The sequence below is a fragment of the Lingula anatina genome, chromosome 3, assembly GCF_051362555.1.
Source record: "Lingula anatina isolate TDL-2025a chromosome 3, LinAna3.0, whole genome shotgun sequence".
NCBI lineage: Eukaryota > Metazoa > Brachiopoda > Lingulata > Lingulida > Lingulidae > Lingula > Lingula anatina.
The window spans coordinates 10,493,953-10,513,137 of NC_141769.1; the positions used below are offsets into that span (position 1 = coordinate 10,493,953).

General features: G+C 37.2%; 2 protein-coding genes across 2 annotated transcripts in view; one reads left to right on the plus strand and one right to left on the minus strand.

Moving 5' to 3' along the window:
• Window positions 1-456: 456 nt before the first annotated feature.
• LOC106160012 (uncharacterized) lies at window positions 457-4,443 on the minus strand. Its single transcript, XM_013536503.2, has 2 exons — window positions 4,226-4,443; window positions 457-3,184 (listed from the first exon to the last, which is right to left on the minus strand). The coding sequence occupies exons 1-2, from the start codon at window positions 4,314-4,316 to the stop codon at window positions 1,134-1,136; spliced, it is 2,142 nt and encodes a 713-aa protein (XP_013391957.2). The 5' UTR covers window positions 4,317-4,443; the 3' UTR covers window positions 457-1,133.
• A 4,773-nt stretch (window positions 4,444-9,216) lies between these two features.
• LOC106170532 (uncharacterized) overlaps window positions 9,217-19,185 on the plus strand; it is a 49,263-nt gene continuing 39,294 nt past the window's right edge. The window contains exons 1-13 of the mRNA XM_087008551.1: window positions 9,217-9,401; window positions 12,173-12,266; window positions 12,516-12,609; window positions 13,503-13,641; window positions 14,426-14,568; window positions 14,850-14,980; window positions 15,641-15,838; window positions 16,181-16,392; window positions 16,792-16,919; window positions 17,189-17,295; window positions 17,761-17,952; window positions 18,184-18,395; window positions 18,829-18,983. Coding sequence (XP_086864677.1) covers window positions 12,201-12,266; window positions 12,516-12,609; window positions 13,503-13,641; window positions 14,426-14,568; window positions 14,850-14,980; window positions 15,641-15,838; window positions 16,181-16,392; window positions 16,792-16,919; window positions 17,189-17,295; window positions 17,761-17,952; window positions 18,184-18,395; window positions 18,829-18,983 — 1,777 coding nt within the window. The 5' untranslated portion in view covers window positions 9,217-9,401; window positions 12,173-12,200. The remainder of the gene's footprint in view (window positions 9,402-12,172; window positions 12,267-12,515; window positions 12,610-13,502; window positions 13,642-14,425; window positions 14,569-14,849; window positions 14,981-15,640; window positions 15,839-16,180; window positions 16,393-16,791; window positions 16,920-17,188; window positions 17,296-17,760; window positions 17,953-18,183; window positions 18,396-18,828; window positions 18,984-19,185) is intronic.

Genomic DNA, 19,185 nt, shown 5'->3' on the forward strand with positions numbered 1-19,185 from the left:
TTAATATTTACACAAGTTCAAGATAATTATTTTTCCACCAAAGCACGTGGATTTTGTGCAACCCTATAGGGTACGAGCAGCATTACGTCAATTCTTATATGGCGAATCACTATAGTTATTATAATGAGAAAATGTGTCTTGATACCATTTGAGTTAAAACAGATACTTCACCCTAAAATGACAATAATAATAATAAAGTAACCACAAGGGTGTGTGTGTTTATGGAGGTATCCGAAGTTGTGATGTAAATTCTGTAGGTAAACCTTACTGTTTTCAGTTTTGTGAAAACTGTTAGGGGGTAATTATCTTTACCCCTAGCTGATTCGGTAGGCGTGACAGACATTTAAGCCTCTTGAGCTGATAGCATTTTAATAGCGTGAACCCCCAGGGAGTTAGGTTGATCCAGTTGGATCGATCTAAGTATGGGAACCCAGTCTAAGAGTTCAAGCATACATATGGCAGGATAAAAAGTTTCCCGACTTTTATTTTACAATATAAAGTACAACGAAATCAAATCACACCAGATAAATCATTTATAGTATATGTGTCGTATGATTCATATTCCCTGCGGTTTAGCTTGCCATCATTAGGATGCTGGTTTGCAAGATACAAGTAAGATATCTACCAAAAGATAAAATTGTTTTACATCTCGTTTAAACAACTGAACTAGTAAAGGGTAAACTGTAAATTTGAAGACCTATTGTTACGTATCACGCACATAGAGTAGGCCTATTGGATGCATGGAAACACACCCACACGAAAGAAATTTATCCAAGTTTATCAAGTAAATTTAAGACTTAAAAATGCAAGCAAACAAAGGTAGGCCTACACATGTATATGTAAAAAATTATCAAAGTCGCAAAGGCACCATACAAAAACATGCATCATTTCTCCATCTTACAATATGTACAATATAATACACATAATTATGTACAATATAATACGTACTGATGTACTGTTTTTAAACATACATATTTAATATAAATATGTAGTTAGGCCCTAATATAATTTATTTGTGTATTTAACTATTTACTTGTTTATCTATATATTTATACATTTTTTCACAACTCCTGAAGTATCCCATATTATGTTAATGTAAAGTCACTGTGGTGCTTTATGTCGGCTAACGTGGATCACGTATGGGAAACAATGCTTTTAGGCACTGTTCTGTCAAGAGAATGTAAAGGTGTGTACGTATAAGTAAACGGTGTCTCTGGTTCCTTATTAGGCTGTTGCTGTAACGGTTCATAAGATTTTAAATGTTCGTTTCCTAATTTCTTGTCAATCTTATTCCCACCAGGAGCATCGTTGGACGTTTTGTCGGCGCTTGATAACAGAGCCTCTGAAGGAGAACAGGTTTCAGGGAAGATATAGGTTTTGTCATCTTCTTCACTCGAAGACCATGACAACCTCGGTGTGAGCGATGTTCTGTTGTAGTCAGCGACCTCGGCGTTACAATATTCTCCTGTTGTATATTCATCAGACGAATCATCGGTTGAATTATCAGAAAATCCGGACATTTCCTCGTTTTCCGGCGTACTTGGCAAGTCGAATGAATTGTTCAAAGAAGCTTGGGTAACACCCGCTCGTGCTGAAGGATAGGTATGGTAAAACGCGGGGTCAGTGTCAGTTGAAAAAGTTTGGCAACCCTTTTCACTCCACGTGTGGTCATTCTTTAAGGACTGTGGTATCCTATTACTGGAGCCCGTGCCGGGTTCAGTAGCAAACAGCCCAGAGCCCGCCAACTCCCGCTTCAAAAAAGACCCCATACGAAAAAAATTCGGAGACGAAAGCGCTTTCTTTGGAATCTTAGAGAGACCTGGATTCATAGACTGGCAGTCAAACTGAGACCTGTGACTTGGCATGTACTTTGACGATCGCAGATGATGGTCTGTTTTCAATTTGTGTTTGACGCAGTCGTAACAGTAACATTGTCTACGTGGGAAAGTCTCGTCGCCAACCCTGCAGCAGAGACTGAGAGATTTCGAAGAGCGGATAACACGAGGAGTCGATGGGCGAGGATTTTGTTCGGCTGATGCTTTGGTTTGACTCGCTCTCCCGCTGACCCTGGACCCAAGGTTGGGTCTCACAGTAGTATTAGGAAAGTTGGTAGTTGGGGGAAACTCACGACTGCGTCGTTTGTTGGCTCTGATGCTGCCAAATTTGTTGATGCAGCCTGGGGAAGACACACTTCTCTGAGTGTAAGAAGGCCGGTTGTGGCTTTTCAGACAGCAGGAACTGTCACACGTCATTGAACGCCTTCTGCCTGTGCAAAGCGATGTCTTAGACCCTTGATCACGATGGCAACGTTCGGAACTTGTGTTCCATACATCTGCATATCCACCACAGGTTAAACAACCTCGCGGAATTCTTTCTGTAACGCTACGTCTCGAAGAAGCGTGTCTGAAATCGCGGGAGTCTGGGATATCGTTGAGGGGGGCCTGTGCATAAGGAAAAGAAACCGGCCTAGGATGCGGCGACTTTAAGCCAATCGACCCGTTACGACGTACATCCCCAAGCAATGAGCAACGGTCACTGCAGAGAGAGGTGCGAGAACACGCTCCCCGAGACTGCGTCCTAGTAATGCCAGTGAGCTGGACAGGGTGAGTTTGGACGCATTGATCACTGCAAAGAGAGTGGCACGACCAAGTCACCTGAGGATTTGATGACCACTCACCCTGGGAGTGAAACTGTTGGTGCTTGCAACACCTCGGCGGATGGGGATTGACGCCTTCATTTGGTGTACCGTTTTGCGGTGTTTGAAGACGTGTCGTCGCATACGCTGGGATGGACTCGATGGATTCGGCACTGTCAGCGTTGCTTGATTTGTTGTCGTCCAGGCAAAGTAGGACTTGCATAAATGTTCGTTTTTTGAAGTTTGTGCCTTCTGCTTGGTCCCCGTCGTGGTCGCCCGGTGGCTGGATCCCGGCTCGTTGTATGACTTTCATATTGGCCCGCCATTGTATACACCACAGTACGCTACATATGGTGGAGATGGTGACAATGACAAAGAGGAGCGTTAAGAATAAAGCTATGTAAAGTGCTTCGTTGCCTTTCAGGTTCAGTGCTCCATTTTCATCGCTAGATGTTGCCGGCGGCAGCTCGTTTGTGCTGTTGATGGTGTTTGATAACAGGATATTATTCAGCGTAACATTGCCCGACGATGCGCCATCGTATTGTATATCTGAAATTAAGGAGGATCTACACTATAAAACCCTATTTTCTTTCATGCAGTATAAAAGATGCTCACGGATAACAAAGACACGAGTCACCTATCAAATTTCAAGACCGACAAGATGATACCCTGCCAAGATTCATCTGGAATAATGAAATGTTTTGCGTTTTGGGTTGGTGATAATGCGTTGTAATTATTTGTGAGTATTAGGTCTACTACAGTGTCAAGTAACAATTGATGTAAACATAATAATGCTTGGGCAAACAAATTCCTGTTATTTTGCAACTAGCACCCATATCAGCCAGAATTTAGAAATAAGTCGTCAGCAATCATTGTTCTTACTTCATTTGCACAAGTTATAACTCCTTGATTTGCATAAAATCAAAATTGAAGATTTGTTCATTTACATCATTAGCGCTTTTAATCCATGACCTGAATCACGTGATACCATTCTTTGTAAAGAAAAGGTGCATTTTAAGCTTATTATCTGTGACAACGTTACATTTATTTATTTAAGGATTAGTCGCATTAAAGACATCAAGGAAAGGAAATACCAGAAATGCCACTGAATATGTTCACTGAACTATTTATTTGTATTATCATAAATGTTTAAACTTTTGGCACCTTTGTTGTTTTGGGCTATATCTAAGTTAAGCAAATACGCTCGTGTGAGTGCGTAAACTTGTGTGCGCGCGTGTGTGTGATCGCATGAGAACTGGTAATATCTTCTCATTCAGTAATTTAAATTGTCAGAAACTTTCTCTTGTCTCAGATGTTTTCAAACAAGATAACATCACTGCATGGTACCATTGTCGTTTAACTGGACACTCAGATCTAAACCATCTTGGGTATCTAATTTAGTTTCACTCAAATACTCTTTTCTTACAGCATCAAGCAAACTCAAATCAAAATGGTCATTCAAATAAAATGAGAAATCGAATATAGGAAGATGAATATAATACATTTTATCAAAATTCAACTGTTGACGCTATTTTCCATGGTCTTTTAAGCAATCTCACTGCTTGTTTGCTAATACCAATTAAAACTTACCTGTGGTTTGTGACCTGTTGTTGGCCGCCTTTGACAGGATTGGCCCGAAACACAACATAAACGACCACGCGAATAATAAGGCTTTCCCCATGTCTCATGAATTGCTGGCATTCTCGGAACCCGCATCCACACCCACGTCTCACTCCTCCGTTCACTTTACATCCGATACCCCGCAATTTAAAAACTGGCCGTGTTTTTTGGAACGTGACCTCGTGATTGAATGCCGTAAAGGGGGGTCGGATTTCAATCACCCCATTTCCATAGATTAGATCGACCTACTTTAGATCGACCTAACTCCCTGGGGGTTCACGCTAAATAGCTGTCAGCCGGGCGGACACGAAAGTTAATTATCCCCTTACAGCTTGTAGTAGGCGGGACGGACATTTAAGTTGGATTATCTGAAAGTAATCTAGTGAGACTCCCCGCGGGGATAGATCGATCTAAAATCTATGGGAATAGAGCCAATGAGTCAACATGGGCGTTTAAATTCTAGGGGAGGGAAGGAAGGGGGTGGGGCTGTGGTGGTTGGTGAGGTATTAAATTTTGATAGAAAATTTCCCAGCAGTTTGTTAACTATCCACTAACTATTATATTCATTTCAGTAAGGGCGCGACACTGGTATATCTCAAGTGACGTCTGGTGTTACAAACATCCGTTATTTATTGAGGACACAGACATCTATACCCAAGAAATACCGAAAAATTTAACAAGGTGATTGGAATGTTGGCAAAAGTGATGGGGATGACAAAGGGGTCTCATGTTTTGGACACTTGAGAACGAAACCTTTTCTTGACTTTCCTGGGTTTACAAAGACCTTTCTTACTGTAATTTTTCCGTGATGGGATATCATTACATTGGTTAAAAAGCAGAAGAATCAATGCTTGGTTAATCACCGGTGTTTATTTCAAACTCTGATATTCATTGTTTGAATCTTGAATGTGGATAATGCATGCTTCTTGGACAGCGCCGTGATTTTGATCGGCAAAATATTTTCTTTTACACAGTTCGTTTTGCTTTCGTATTAGACCAACATCATCATTATTTGTTTCTTTATCTTTTCTTGTGAGTAAAAGACAAATGTGAATATGTGAGAATTGAAAGTAAATAATTATTTTATGCAGTCATGTCGTGAGTTGTAATGCCCCCGTCGTTTCCCTCCCCAATCTCGCTTATTCGTTCACGATGTTTTCTCTGCTAGACAAATTGCAATGTAGGGTAAATGTTGATACTAGGCCAAAGGTGACACGTCTTTTATTGTCGGAAACAGTTTTTAAAAGAAGAACCGCTCTCGGTCCATGTGATTTAAGCTACAGGTGTGAGGAATTTAATATTTGTTTTCAAAACTATTTAGATTCTTTTGTCCAAAATTGCCAAAGCAATTTCTGTTATTGTTCTTATTTTGTGTGAACACATTCACAAACACCAATAGACTTAAGAACTTTGGTATGTTGTTGAAATTACTTAAATAACTTCAACATTCGTCATCTTGCAATTCTTAAATTGGGTGTCAGGTTGCAAGGGAATTCCCCTGTACCGAGGGCCTGAGGAATCTGACGTTCTTTATGTAAAGAATACATATATCAATAATATTTTCTTTCTTGAACCATAGGTCTTTATGTTAGTTTCAACGGTTAATTGTTTTGCCCACTTCTAAAAACGTTTTTATCAGTAAAACGTTAACCAAACACGGCCTGCCTTTAAAAAGCAGGCTCGTCCGTCGTTTCTTTTTCTTTGATATAACAGCGCCCTGATGGGCAACCGTATGCCTCTGTACCCACCAAAAATATCAACCCAGTGATTAAAAAGGAAACCCAGGTTTCCAAACGGACGTGTATTCTTTAATTGCAGAAACATGCCTTTCCCGTTCGACCCTCATACACCTGGATCCATATGCGCTATTTCTTGGCAATGCCGATTTGAAGGGTTAAGTAAAAAAATAAAACTGGTTGACCTACACATAGTAGCCTATGTGCGTCTAGTGACCATGTGACACTCCATGGTAGGTGAGGGGGGAAAACTTACGAGAACAAGGCGTATAGTTAGGCCTAATATTCAATCTACTCGATCTACCAGTCTCTTTCCCCTGCCAGTATTCGTTCGGATTATTATGTGCTTGGTGAAAAAAGTATTTATATATAACGGCAAACTGACGGAGACTGTTGATACCTGAAATTAGGCCTACACCACTGAATACCCCCCCCCCCCCCCCCCATCCTCATCATGCCAGCCAGAAGAAAGTAAATCCTAGCTGCATCAATCAATCGTGGTCTTGTGATTACTAGTTAATCAATTTTTCAGTGCCTTTGATTATTATCTTTTATCATTCATCAACTCCGATTGAGTAGAAACTTAAAATTTTCCGATGTAGTGTTTATCTTCTCTGTCGCAATCCTAAATGTAGTCTGCGCATGTGCTTTCGATCCTCTTCTTGGAAATGTGTCTCAGAATCCTCACCCTGCTATTAATTTGCATAATATAATATAGATAGCCTATTGCTGGGGCGAGGTACACGGTACAAGCAATATACGTGCATGCATCTGAATATTGCTCTTTCCTGTCGGCAATGTCGCAAAAAATGAGTTAGAGATGCTTTACCAACCTATTAAAACTGATGAATTCTAATGAATACTCGTGCCGCTGTGGTAACACAAACACACACTTAAAAAGTGATGGACGCTAATCCGCTGTTCAAATTTTATATTCAGCAACTGAAAGGGAACTGCTGTAATCGGGTCAATAATCAGATCAACTTTCAAGCACAAAAGAGATAGTCAGTAGCAGTTGTGCCAATTTTCTAATGGTTTTTACTTGTTCACACAATGGACAATAGAAGTGTCATCCCTACTGAACCAGTACTTTGGGGGAGATAAATGACTGTGGAATGATATGCTCCTGGTATCATTTTATTAACATCAAATTTCACAAAAAAAAAATGTAGTAATTTTTACTTGTTCACACAATGGACAATAGAAGTGTCATCCCTACTGAACCAGTACTTTGGGGGAGATAAATGACTGTGGAATGATATGCTCCTGGTATCATTTTATTAACATCAAATTTCACAAAAAAAAAATGTAGACCAGGCATTATAACTACTCAAGATGCCTACTTTGATTATTGATTACTTGATTTTTATTTGATTACTCTGATTCAGGGAGTGACACTTCTATTGTCCATTGTGTGTACACGCATATTTGGACCTTTTATGACGCATATGCCTATATTAAACTTTTTAAGTTTTTTTAATTTATTCAATAATTCTTTTTTAATGTATTCTAAGTTCTCTTTTGAACGAGCTTTTATAGGCCCCTATCCTTAATTTAGGCAGATCAAGGGAAATCCGTCGAAATAGAAAGTGAACAAAATGAAGTCGTCTGGCTACACTATAGAAGAGGGAAACCAAGGCACGCCATTTGGTTGTAAGGCCTACATACAGAAAGGAGATGTTGCGGTTTGTATCAAATAAACGCCCTTATTTCTATTTAAAGTTTTCTCCAAAATTCGAGCACCAAAACACACACCACCGAAACACAAAGAGAGTCTGTTTAAAGGCGGCCTGGTGCAACTGTTTACCTACTTTTCCAGAAGAACTAAAATAATATTCTAACTCCTGAAATTAGCCCCAGATTAGCGGCACGGAGCCTCCCCTAGATCGGTGTATTGTACCCTAGGTTCTAGATTCCGGTATTGCCAGCTCGATCTTGATTTCATATATAACCAATGTCGCAATCACAAGGTATATTTAAGCTAGTTAGCTTTTACGTTGCTCTGACACTCAGGGTAGTGTATTGTCATCTAAAATCAAAAATAAGTCAATCAGGACGTATTTCTAAGGAACAGCATAGACTTTGATTATAAGATGGAATACCCTAAATTGTCACAGAAAACAAAAATGATTTTTTCTTTTTTTTAACTTAAAGAACGTATGGATGACATAATACTTTTAAAAACAAAATATACATCCATTTCACCAGCAGGGTTTAAATAATATAATTTTTTGCAACAAACTACTAAAAACGCAAACGATTTAGTGTTGCCACTGAATATGTATTTAAGACTAATCTATTTCTTGTTTGTGTCGTGATTTATTTAGGATTCTTAGTAAGTTCAGTTTAACAAATTCATGTTGAACAATTAATACAATGCAGCGAAGGTTTAACAATTTCTACTCAGTTGAAGTAGACGACCACAATTCCCAATAAAACAATATCCGATTCGGTGAAATAAAGCATTTCTAACACTTAACTCATTGATTGTCTATAAATAGAGTTCTACTTGAACCAGAACAGCAGATTTTCATTTTCGCCTGGTCTTCAGTACAATGCAAGTCAATATTGTTATGCGTGTATAAGTCAGTAATTCAAATATATGGATAGGATTTTACCCAGTGAATAAATCCACTTGCGACGAAAAGTAGAGATGATGGTCACGGGACCGTGGCTTTGTGTACTCAGGAGCGATGACAGAAACGATTAGAAAAGTCAAAAACGGGGCCGCGATGTAAAAAAAATACTTGCAATGTGATTGTATTTTCAAAGCTTTTGCATCTTCCATTTAATTCGTGTGGTTTTAAGAATCAATTGAGCCTTAAACCACCTTTCATCAATCCAGTAACTTGTTACACCAGTAAATAAATACAAGCAGCTTTATTCTGAACAAATCCATGTACACTTCGAGCAATCTACACTATCGCTTTTCTCGTACTTCGGACTGTTTATTTTTCAAAATAGGTGGCAGTTTTGTGTCATTCTCCTTTAAAGACATCTTTAACTTGACCCATCCCTGCCATTTCCGCCTTGTGTAAAAATACATCTTTTTTAAAAAGTATTTTTGTGATTTATTTAAACTTCAATTTGACCCCGACTATTTTAGGTCGCATGTTTCAGTACTTTTTGTCAGAGTAGCGCACTTATATACAAATGCACATAGATTACTCCTACTATATTGGCTTTGTGGCACCTGACCAATAAACAATGATCCGGGTTCACAAACACTCCGACGACCTAGAGGAACAGGTAAACATAGTAAGCGTTGCCAGTGACATCCTCAGGTGTCAGGGACTTGCGAAATACGGTGCAAACAAGAAAGTGAAGTTCTTGAAGTGGTCACCAGTCGCTGGCAGTTTTATTTACATTATTTCTCTCCCACGCCCGGCCGCCAGTCTTGCACATCACAGGTAAGAGGATGACAATTAATGAGTAAGTTAATTGATAAGAATATGTTAAAATAATGTTTTGACTGTACAGGACAATGACAAGTCGGTCGCCGTTCTAACCGCTACTAGGGTTGTAAGAGAAACGTTATTATGCAATATCATAAAAATGCGTTGCGTTAAAAAGAATTTTCCATGGTACATTTTTAGATACACGTTTAGTCAAAAAAAATTTAATTAGTTCAGTTACAGCTGCATTGCATTACTTGATTCATCAGTCTATACTCCAGATGCTATTTTGATGATCGTAGTTCGAGGTAGTTTATCAGCATATGGCGAATTGTGTGCTGGTATCAATTAAAAAAAGTCCGTTTACTATAGAATAACACATCAAAAGATGAGATAACGCATGGCAACTGACAAGAATATTTAAGGCGATATTTTATAAAACATATAAAATCATCAGTTGTTTAAAAGTACTGAAATATAAGATAACGCATGGAAATCTCTAAAAAAAGAAAGGTGGGAACAGTCTGGAAGAATGCTATGGGTACAGTATTGAATACTACTAGGACGTAAGTATAAATATACGGTAAATTTGTCATTGGGTATTTAGATACATATGATGGATTTCTATCAAAATCCGTTACACAGGATATTTCATGCCGCATTTCCCCTCCCTTCCAATAACAGGGGTTTGTATTATTTGATACAAAATTTAATCAATTCATTCTATTTTGCAACAGACTACAGAGAGCCCTGTAGTCGGAGGGGAACCTCTTCTCATGTTTTAGATTACATACGTCGCACTTTTTTTTCTTTATCACAAATGAAATGTATATTTGGTATCTCTGCTGCTTTAAAATAGGTAGCTGACTGACTGAAAAATGTAAATTAGAATCCCGTGGCATTGCAACATGGATATAAGCTTCAGGATGCAAACTATTATTTATTCATTTTTTGATTTCATTTTTTTTTTTTTTACCAAATTAGTGCTATTTTTGATGCGGACTGGTATTATGCTATATTTCAGTAACGATTGCGAAATAAATACCCGTGATCTTATTATACTCCACTGTCTGGCGTAGCTTTTATTTCCAGTTAACTGATATTGCGAAATTCCCGTTGCGCAATGACCTGGGCGACCTGAAATTGCAGCTTTGAGCGTTAAATGCCTGCTTTGTACCTGTATTTCTCTCCGCAAACGCTGACGAACTCCCTACGGGGTATTATCAAAAGATTTTTCTTTTGAATATTGTATATTTCTTTCCGATCCAGTCGTTAGTATAATTGAAACAGCATACGCTTCAAACAATTTTAGAAACGCTCCAGGTCGTCTTGGATTCGATCCCTGATGTTCTCAATTAAATCGCCTCTATAAAACCTGTAAAGTATTTCATAGCACATGATATTTGCATGTGTATACATAGATTTTGTTTTGTATATTTCAAAATTATTTGACATTTAGGTGAAAACGCCACTGACATACAAAGACAAATGAAAATATTAAGATGAATCTTGATAAATTCTCATATAAGAAACGTAATGTGTTAAAACTAAATATTTAGTTAAATAATATTCAGTTTTATTTTGTTCGGAACCTTAGAGCAATATAAGTTTGCCGGGCGAAAATGATATAGGAATGTCCAGGATTGACAAAATTTTGTTGAATAATTCCTTTTTCTGAACATCTTTTTTTTTCAAAAGACTAATGGATGTGTACAATTAAGCTACCGATTATACTCCTAAGGATTTTTACATTCATCCAACATTATAGCAGTGTGCTTTGGCGTAGGTTGATTGTGACCAAGCGGTGACCAAAGGAAAGAATATCAGCAGAAAATATTCACCTTAAACAAACTACATCAATGCATTTACACATGTACTAAGTATCCTTATCATTGCATTAATTTTTCATGATTAAATCTAATTATATTAAAATTTATAATTTAATGGCAACGTGGTTGTTTGTAGGTTGTGCCAATAAAAAAGAAAAAAAACGAAAACTATCGAAAATTGTCTCTTATAAACCGAGTTACTGACCATCAGATTCGAATTCAAAACCCAAGAAATTCTTACAAACATTTATCTAAAACCGTCTTGCTTCCGTAGGCCAACTGTAATATAGATTTGCCTTCTTACTGTACGTAAAAGTGCAATTTACGAGTTATTCCGTGAAGGGGATATAACAAGTCCTTGGGCATACACACAGGCCATCCACAACACATAGATAATACCAACATTTACAACAAAGTGATTTCCAAACTGATTAATTAATTAATTAATTGTAAATAACAGACTTGCCAATGTAAGGATATTCTGATACAAAATCTGACAAAAATTATTGTACCATTATATCTGCAACTGTTGATATTTGCATTCTCTCGTTATTCTCTTGCGTATCTTTTGCCAGTTAGCTTGTTTTCGTCCTCAATAATTAAGCTAAATTGTCGAAGTCAAGTGCTACAAAATATGAGTAGCTTTCCGCAAAATAATAGTGAAAAAAAAACATGAAACTGATAATTGTTCAACTGTTCAGAAAAAGTAAGAAATTAAATTTCAGAAACACAGGCGAAGGGATATCTTTCATTGCGTTTTCCCGACAGTGAAAGTCAACTACCGGGTACATGTACATGTGCATTTGCAGCATGGGGAGATATATTTTGACTGTCCTTTTTTCTGTTAATTATCTGGTTTTAATTTACGTTTCATTGTTATCACTGTTATTGGATGGATTGTGAATGATAAATATAAAAAATATACACAATTATGAGACTCTCTTCTCCTTTCTGCAGTCAATTTTAATCACTGAGTGCGACACGCATGGGAATAGCGGGCCAGTTAGGTTTGCTCTTACTCAAGGGGTTAACACAGCAGCTTAGATATGCGGTAAGTCAAAAGTATAAAGAAGGAAAGGAAATCTGAAACCTTTTATCTGAAATTCTAACTGTCTAACTTTTGATTCAGGAGAGAGAGAAAGAGGAGGAGGGACAATGTCTGGTAATTAGAACGCAGTATTTCGTAAACGAAACCAAATTGATAATTATGTGTACAGAATCATGAGTAGTCTTTATTCATAATCATCTTACATTTTGTTATTAATATCTTATCATGGACAAAATTAATTTCCCTTTTCAGGTTGTTCTAGGAGTGAAGGTGGCATGGCCGCTCGCCATCTTTACAGCGGTGGTGGTGGTGAGGGTCTCTGTGCCCCCGGAAGAGAAGACAAATTGTAAGTCACCTCGTCGAAGGTTTTCAACAGTTTTTTTTTCGTGTTATTGCATGCGCCATAGCAGGAAATTTTCACACAAAGTGTCAACACGACCATAACGTAAAAAAAAAAATTATCATTATTAGGGTCTTATCTACCAATATAAAAAACTCCCTCATCCAAATAAATACATGCTTATTGACATATAAAGAAATAGAACTTATATAAATGATTAAAATATAAACAAATACGAAAAAAAAAGATTAAATGAAAAAAATGTTATGTTGAAAATCGGCTTTCGACATTGGCACAATTCCACCAGAGGATAAACTGCACATTTTCCGAATAACAATAAGTTTTCAGCGTAAGTTTATTCATGATAAGTTTCAGGGAATATGTATTTTAGTTTTGGGGTCTAGAAGTACTTAGAAAATCCTTTGATTCTTCTTTATTGTAAAACGGATGCCCCATAAAATATAATTTTATAACATGTCAAAGTCCAAGGGGACGCGGGAAATGTCAAAGGTGCCGCTGGAAGGGTGTCATAGGGGGATTTACATAAATTATATGAGTGGGTTCGTTATTCAAATAGAAGAAGCATTTGAACAGCTCTTCTTTCACGATTTTTGAGGCTAGGGAAAGTGGATATCAAATCAGTTTTTATATTTTTATATGTTGAATATATTTAAAAAAATGAAAATAAATCGAATCAAAGATATTTGTTGATTTTCCACTGATGTAGCTATCTTCAAAAATAAACTTTACCATTGATCAGTCACATGTTGGCCAAAAGCTAACAAAGCATGTGTTTTTACTGCTTATAGTCGAAGAATCCCTCATTGTTGTAGGCTACAATTATCAAAATATGTGCCATTTATAACTAATGTTATCATTTATTTCTTTACTATTTTCAGGTAACTATACTGTTTATTCCCTTCCAAACTCTGGTGGCCTGAGTTTTGTGCAGTCATTTGTCTGCAATATCAACAACACGTGTGCCAATGAAGAGACTGCGGCGGATAACACGGCGGCTGCGGGCACCGCTTCAGCTAGGTAGGCATGTGAAAAAATTCCATAAACATATTAACGTTGTTTCGTGTAGGCCTAAACAAAGGGAAATTGATCGATAGGTGTGCATAAACATTTTGCTTGCTTTCCTTAGACATGTCATCGCCTACCTGTTTTTTTTTTTTTTTTTTGAGGGGGGGGGCGTCTGTTTTTTTCTACCGTTGATAAACCTCTTTTAAGAATGACAAAATTAACACTGTAACAGGCTTTGTCCTAGCCCCTTTTCACATCATGTGCTCCTTTAATCTGAATCGAAACATTTAGGGTGCGTTCACAGTGAAACTATTGTACTAGGTAGTTCGAACTAACACCGCCGGCACACTGGTTGAGTAGGCCTACAGTCAGCATGAGTCAGGTTAAAATTAAGGTTAACTAATCCGTTTAACTGGCCGTGTCGAGCCTGCCCCCCCCTCCTCCGGTTTCCGTTTAAATGACTCTGTTGCGTAATAGCAGGGTTATTATTTTATCTCTAAAAGCTACAGTCGATACAAAAAGGCTAGACGATATAAAAAGGCTAGCTATTTAAAGAAATGTAGGGCCTACTTGTACCGACTTATAAACAGATGCCAAACAAAATCCGTCCATTAACCTTTGTGTAATGCTGTACACAGACAAACAAACGGTAACGAAAATATAATCTCATTGTTATGTATACCAGTTTTTATGTAGATATGATTTGAACGTGTACAGCGATAGCTAGGCCCTCGACCATGGGCCTGGCACAGCTAATGCAGCTGCACCGAGCGTGTTATGAGGTTGTGTTCTTCAGGTTGTCCACGCTGTTCGCAGAAATGGAGCCGTTGCTAAATGACAGCCGGACACGTAGTGTCCTCAATGGGCTCCCACAGACAGCAACGCTTATCAAGGCCCTGGCCACAACGCTGGAGACACCAGAAGTGCAGGAGTTTCTAGGTTTGTGATTTGGCGTAAATTTTGCACTGAAGTGGTGGGGTACCACAGTTGTGCATTGTAGGCTACTGGTAAGCAGATAAGAAGCAGATAGCTTGAAGCTGTAGTCGAACAAGGCTGGTCGGTCAGTGCTTGGACATAATAACGGTCAGTGCTAGTTACAAGTATATATGTGCTTTGTCGTTTTCATGCTTAAAATAAAGGACTCTGAGTTTCTGTCCATAGTCTTAGACATCAGTAATTCAGAGATGTTTGATAGACGATTTTGTTTATGTTTATTCCAGGGAAAAATTGGACAGTGGCAGAGCTGTTTCGAAACCCTGATGAAGTGAAATCCTATCTAGTGACACAGCTAGGAGTGCTCCCAGATTATGTGGTGGATAACATATTGGCTGCTACACTAAACATGACAGGGGTATGTATACATTGGGTGTCTATCATTCAGTGTACAAATTTTTGGGTACTACCTGTACGTTATAGCTGGCACATTTGGGATTTTAAGATGGGTCAGTGTGGATGCATAATTCCCAAATGAGAGATTGTCATATTTTCAGCAGGGTTTATGAAAAGAAGATATTTAGGCTTCGTTCACATGCAATGTCTATTTTCTATTTTCTATAGATTTTCTATTTTCGGTATGTCTTATGATCACGGTCTGTGCACTGAATATCCCGCCGCGTAATTACTGGCAGCGCGAGCCAGTTACTTATAGTAACTTATAGTAACTGGCTCGCGCTGGCAGTAATTACGCCGCGGGATATTCAGTGCACAGACCGTGATCATAAGACATACCAAAAATAGAAAATAGAAAATAGAAAATAGACATTGCATGTGAACGAAGCCTAAATTGTTTTCAAGATTTAGTATAGAGATGATAAAAAACTTAAACTAAGTAACTATAGTGTTACATTCAGATTTATGAAATACAAGTAGGTGAAATGAAATCTGACTGCAATTTTAAATTAAAATTAAATAGAATCTAACATATGTTGGATCATAGATTTAATTATGTGCTTCAAATTTTTTATTTTTCTGTAATTATTGAATATGTTTCCTTTCATTTTTTGGTCTTCAGCTGTATAATCTGACTGGCAGCATCAACTTCAAGAGCATTGTGTGTGGTACAGACATGTTGAAGAAATATCTTGTCTTCAGTTCTGCTGTAGATGTCTCCGCTGTGTCCTCTAGTTTATGTGGCATACAAGATGATCTCATTCCTGTCATTGTGAATAAACTACAGACAGAAATTGATGTTGCAGAAATTGTCAGAATAGTAAGTATAATTTCCAGAAACTGGAAGGCTGAGAGCCAATGTCATAAAATCTACTTCAAGAACAGATGCATTAATTGATACACTGACCAGGTATTGCTAGATGAAATTTGGTCTTCTTTTGATAACTTATTAATCTATCATTATAGTTCGATAGCAAAAATTTTGTAAAGTTTAGTTACTATCTTATACATATTTGAGACTGTTGACATATATTTTCATTCAGCTTTGCAATATGAAAATATACATCATGTGTATTTATACTCATTATGGAATAGTCTCTAATTATTAATTTATGATCAACTTCTAATAAAATATTTGCTGTAAATGTAATTCTCCATTCAGGCTGCAGTGTTCAGTGATCTGTATGGAGAGTATACACTGGGAAAGAGCCTGAGAGATGTTGCCACAATGATTGACACAGTGCTCCAGTTGGCCTCACTTCAGCCTTGGAACAGTGTTACGGAGTCTGACCTCCAGGCGGCGTCACTGTGGCTCAAGGCAGCCTCAAGTGTTGTCAGGTCTCTGGAGACTTCCCAGACACTGGATTTTACAAGGTCTGTTACAATTTCAGTACAAAGATGTATTTTTTAATTAAAAAAAACCTGTGAAAATGTGAATGTGATGTGAAAATTTCATGATTTTTTTATGTACTAGAAAATATAGACAAATAATTGGTGTGGGAAGAATATTTTCATTTGTTTATGAGGAATTAGAAACCGTTCTGTTTTACATGATTGCTGTAGATTTGATTTTTGCATGTATAAGTATTCATGAAAGTATTTTAAAATAAACATTATTGCAGTAAGTTGTCAAGTTTTCTAATATCAAGGGAATCCATTCCATATAATTTCCACATTTCTTGCTCACAACAAGAAACATATCAGTTTTTTTTTTCAGCCTGATAATCTCTCTGGCTATTTACTTGTGTTGTAATGATATATTTATATTTATAGCATCTCAGCCCTGTTAACGGCAGGAAGCTCTCACATTCAAAACAGCAGCTGGAGTTCACTTGGTCCCATGGTCAATGTAGCAAACTTAATGATTGTCACTTTTAATGACCAACTGGACAGTATGAAAGGTACTGTAATAATATTGCAATTTTATACAGAAAGGTTAATGATATTCATATTTTCATTTTTATATGCATTTAAAATTACTACACAAAAGAATACCTATTTTTGATAACTGTATATATATGATATAATGAGCAGCACTTTATCTTTGAGATTGCCCATTTGTTTAATTTCATATAACAGCATGACTATCTGATGTAAATCAGTATTTATTTATGAAATTCTTAACATTGAAGGTGTACAGTGTTAAACTGATGGGTTTCTTTCTGTCTAGCTATGTACAACAGTTCCTCCATGTTTGGCAAGTTAATGAATTATACCATCATGTATGGGCCAGACTACATTGAAGCTATGGCAGTTACTATGCTGGATGAGCAAAAGGTACTAGTAGTAATATGTATTTATATATGATTATTTAGTATACAAATGTATGAATAAAAATTGTAAAAATGCAAAGAATATACTCATACAAGAGGCAATTTAGCAATGATGCATTGTGCCATAGTCACAATACTGACGAACAAGCAGAACATTTGCTATTTTATGATTAAGCAGTTGTAACTGTGTATTTGTATGTATGTATGCAAAATGCATCGTACATTTGCACATATGGTATGTGCATTATAAGTTACGATTTCATTCAGACTTATTTATACATTTGGAAAGATGAAGGTTTTGATCTTGGATATTTACTACCTGTCTCATTGAATCTTACACTCAGGTTATGAAGTTGTAGATGCTTTAAAGAATTTGGTGCCACTGTGAATTAGGAGTGCTATAAATATATTGCAGTTGCTGTAACTTTTCTTAATATTTGACATTTTTTATGTACTTAAAATTTTCCAGCTTACCCAACTAAGCTTAAATGCAGACATGATTGGGCTGTTCTGTAACTACACAGAGTTTGTGAAGTACTTCAGTCTGCCGTCTTATGTACCTGTGTCACAAATTCACACAGAGGTCTGCACCAACATGGCCGCCCTCAGTGCTCATATGACAGCTGCTATGGGTGGGAATTGGGCTACAGCTATGGCACAGGTGATATAATCTGTTCTGATGCACAAATATCTCTAATGTTTGAAACATTGCTTATACTACTAGCTGTAAATAATATAATGGCGTTATATATTTTGTAAGTTATATCATACCTACAGTGTATGTATGAAAACACTTTGGCAACTGTATGGCAGTGGTGGGATCTTGAATATGTGCAGAAAAAAGTACTAGTGGATTTTTCAATAATGCTTTTAAATTTTTTTGTCCTCTTAGTTTCACACAGCACTTAACAGCACAGCCAGTTCAGCTGATCTCCAGACCACCCTGAACAATGGGAAACAACTACAGAGCAATCTAGAGAGCTTCCTCACTGTGCAGTCTGAAACAATGGCACATTTACAGAAGGTCAACTGGACAAGATTCTTGGAAGCTTTTGGAAAATATGATGCTGCAGTGAAGACCCTCATGAATTCATATATGAATGAGTATGAATAAAATTGTGTAGTCATATACCTTAATAAATGATATTTTTACCTCCTCCCCCCCCCCCCCCCCCCAAGAAAAAATAATGATGAAATGACAAAAAAGTGAAAGAAGCGTTTTGAAGACCTAGTTTTGCCATAGATTTTTATGCTAGAATGAGCCCAATATTTCTTTGGATTAAACCATAAAAATAAGGACACATTTCCTTTCATTTTTGAGAGCTCAGTGCTGGTATCACTATCAGTTTTGATGCTCGTCTTTTAAGATTGCTTGCATGGATAAACATTAAGTTGTTAGGTTGAATACAGAGAAGTAGACTACTTTTTCTCCAGGGCAGAAATTTCAGCAAATTTTCAAATGATAAGTTAGGCATTAAATGTCCAATTTTGTGTGGTTCTGGTTTTATTACCTTAATTATGTATTTGGCCATTCCAGTTCTTCCAGCTACAATCAGTATATGTATAACATGCTGAGTGCAATGGATGCCAGGATGGACCAGAACAACACTCACTGGCAGATGATGAAGATGAACATGTTTATAACAGATCATGTCATACAACACATGAATCAGCAGCTTCTGAGACAGCAGGGTATGTGCTATATGTAGAATATGTGCTTGCTGTTATATTTTGTTTGTGATATACTATACATGCTGTACATCATTGTTACAGTGGTGACATTAAACTGAATAATATTTTTTCTGGTAATGGTGTATTATTCATTGTTTAATATTCCTCAGGCTTAGGCAACAATGTATGGCTGTTTAGATTTATACAAAAAACACAATATATC

What these genes read in the sequence shown, in the direction of transcription:
- LOC106160012 (XM_013536503.2), bottom strand. Translation starts at nt 4,316, where the DNA reads ATGGGGAAAGCCTTATTATTCGCGTGGTCGTTTATGTTGTGTTTCGGG. An exon ending in CAACAGGTCACAAACCACAG is followed by an intron (nt 3,185 to 4,225) that starts GTAAGTTTTAAT and finishes CCTTAATTTCAG; the next exon opens with ATATACAATACGATGGCGCA.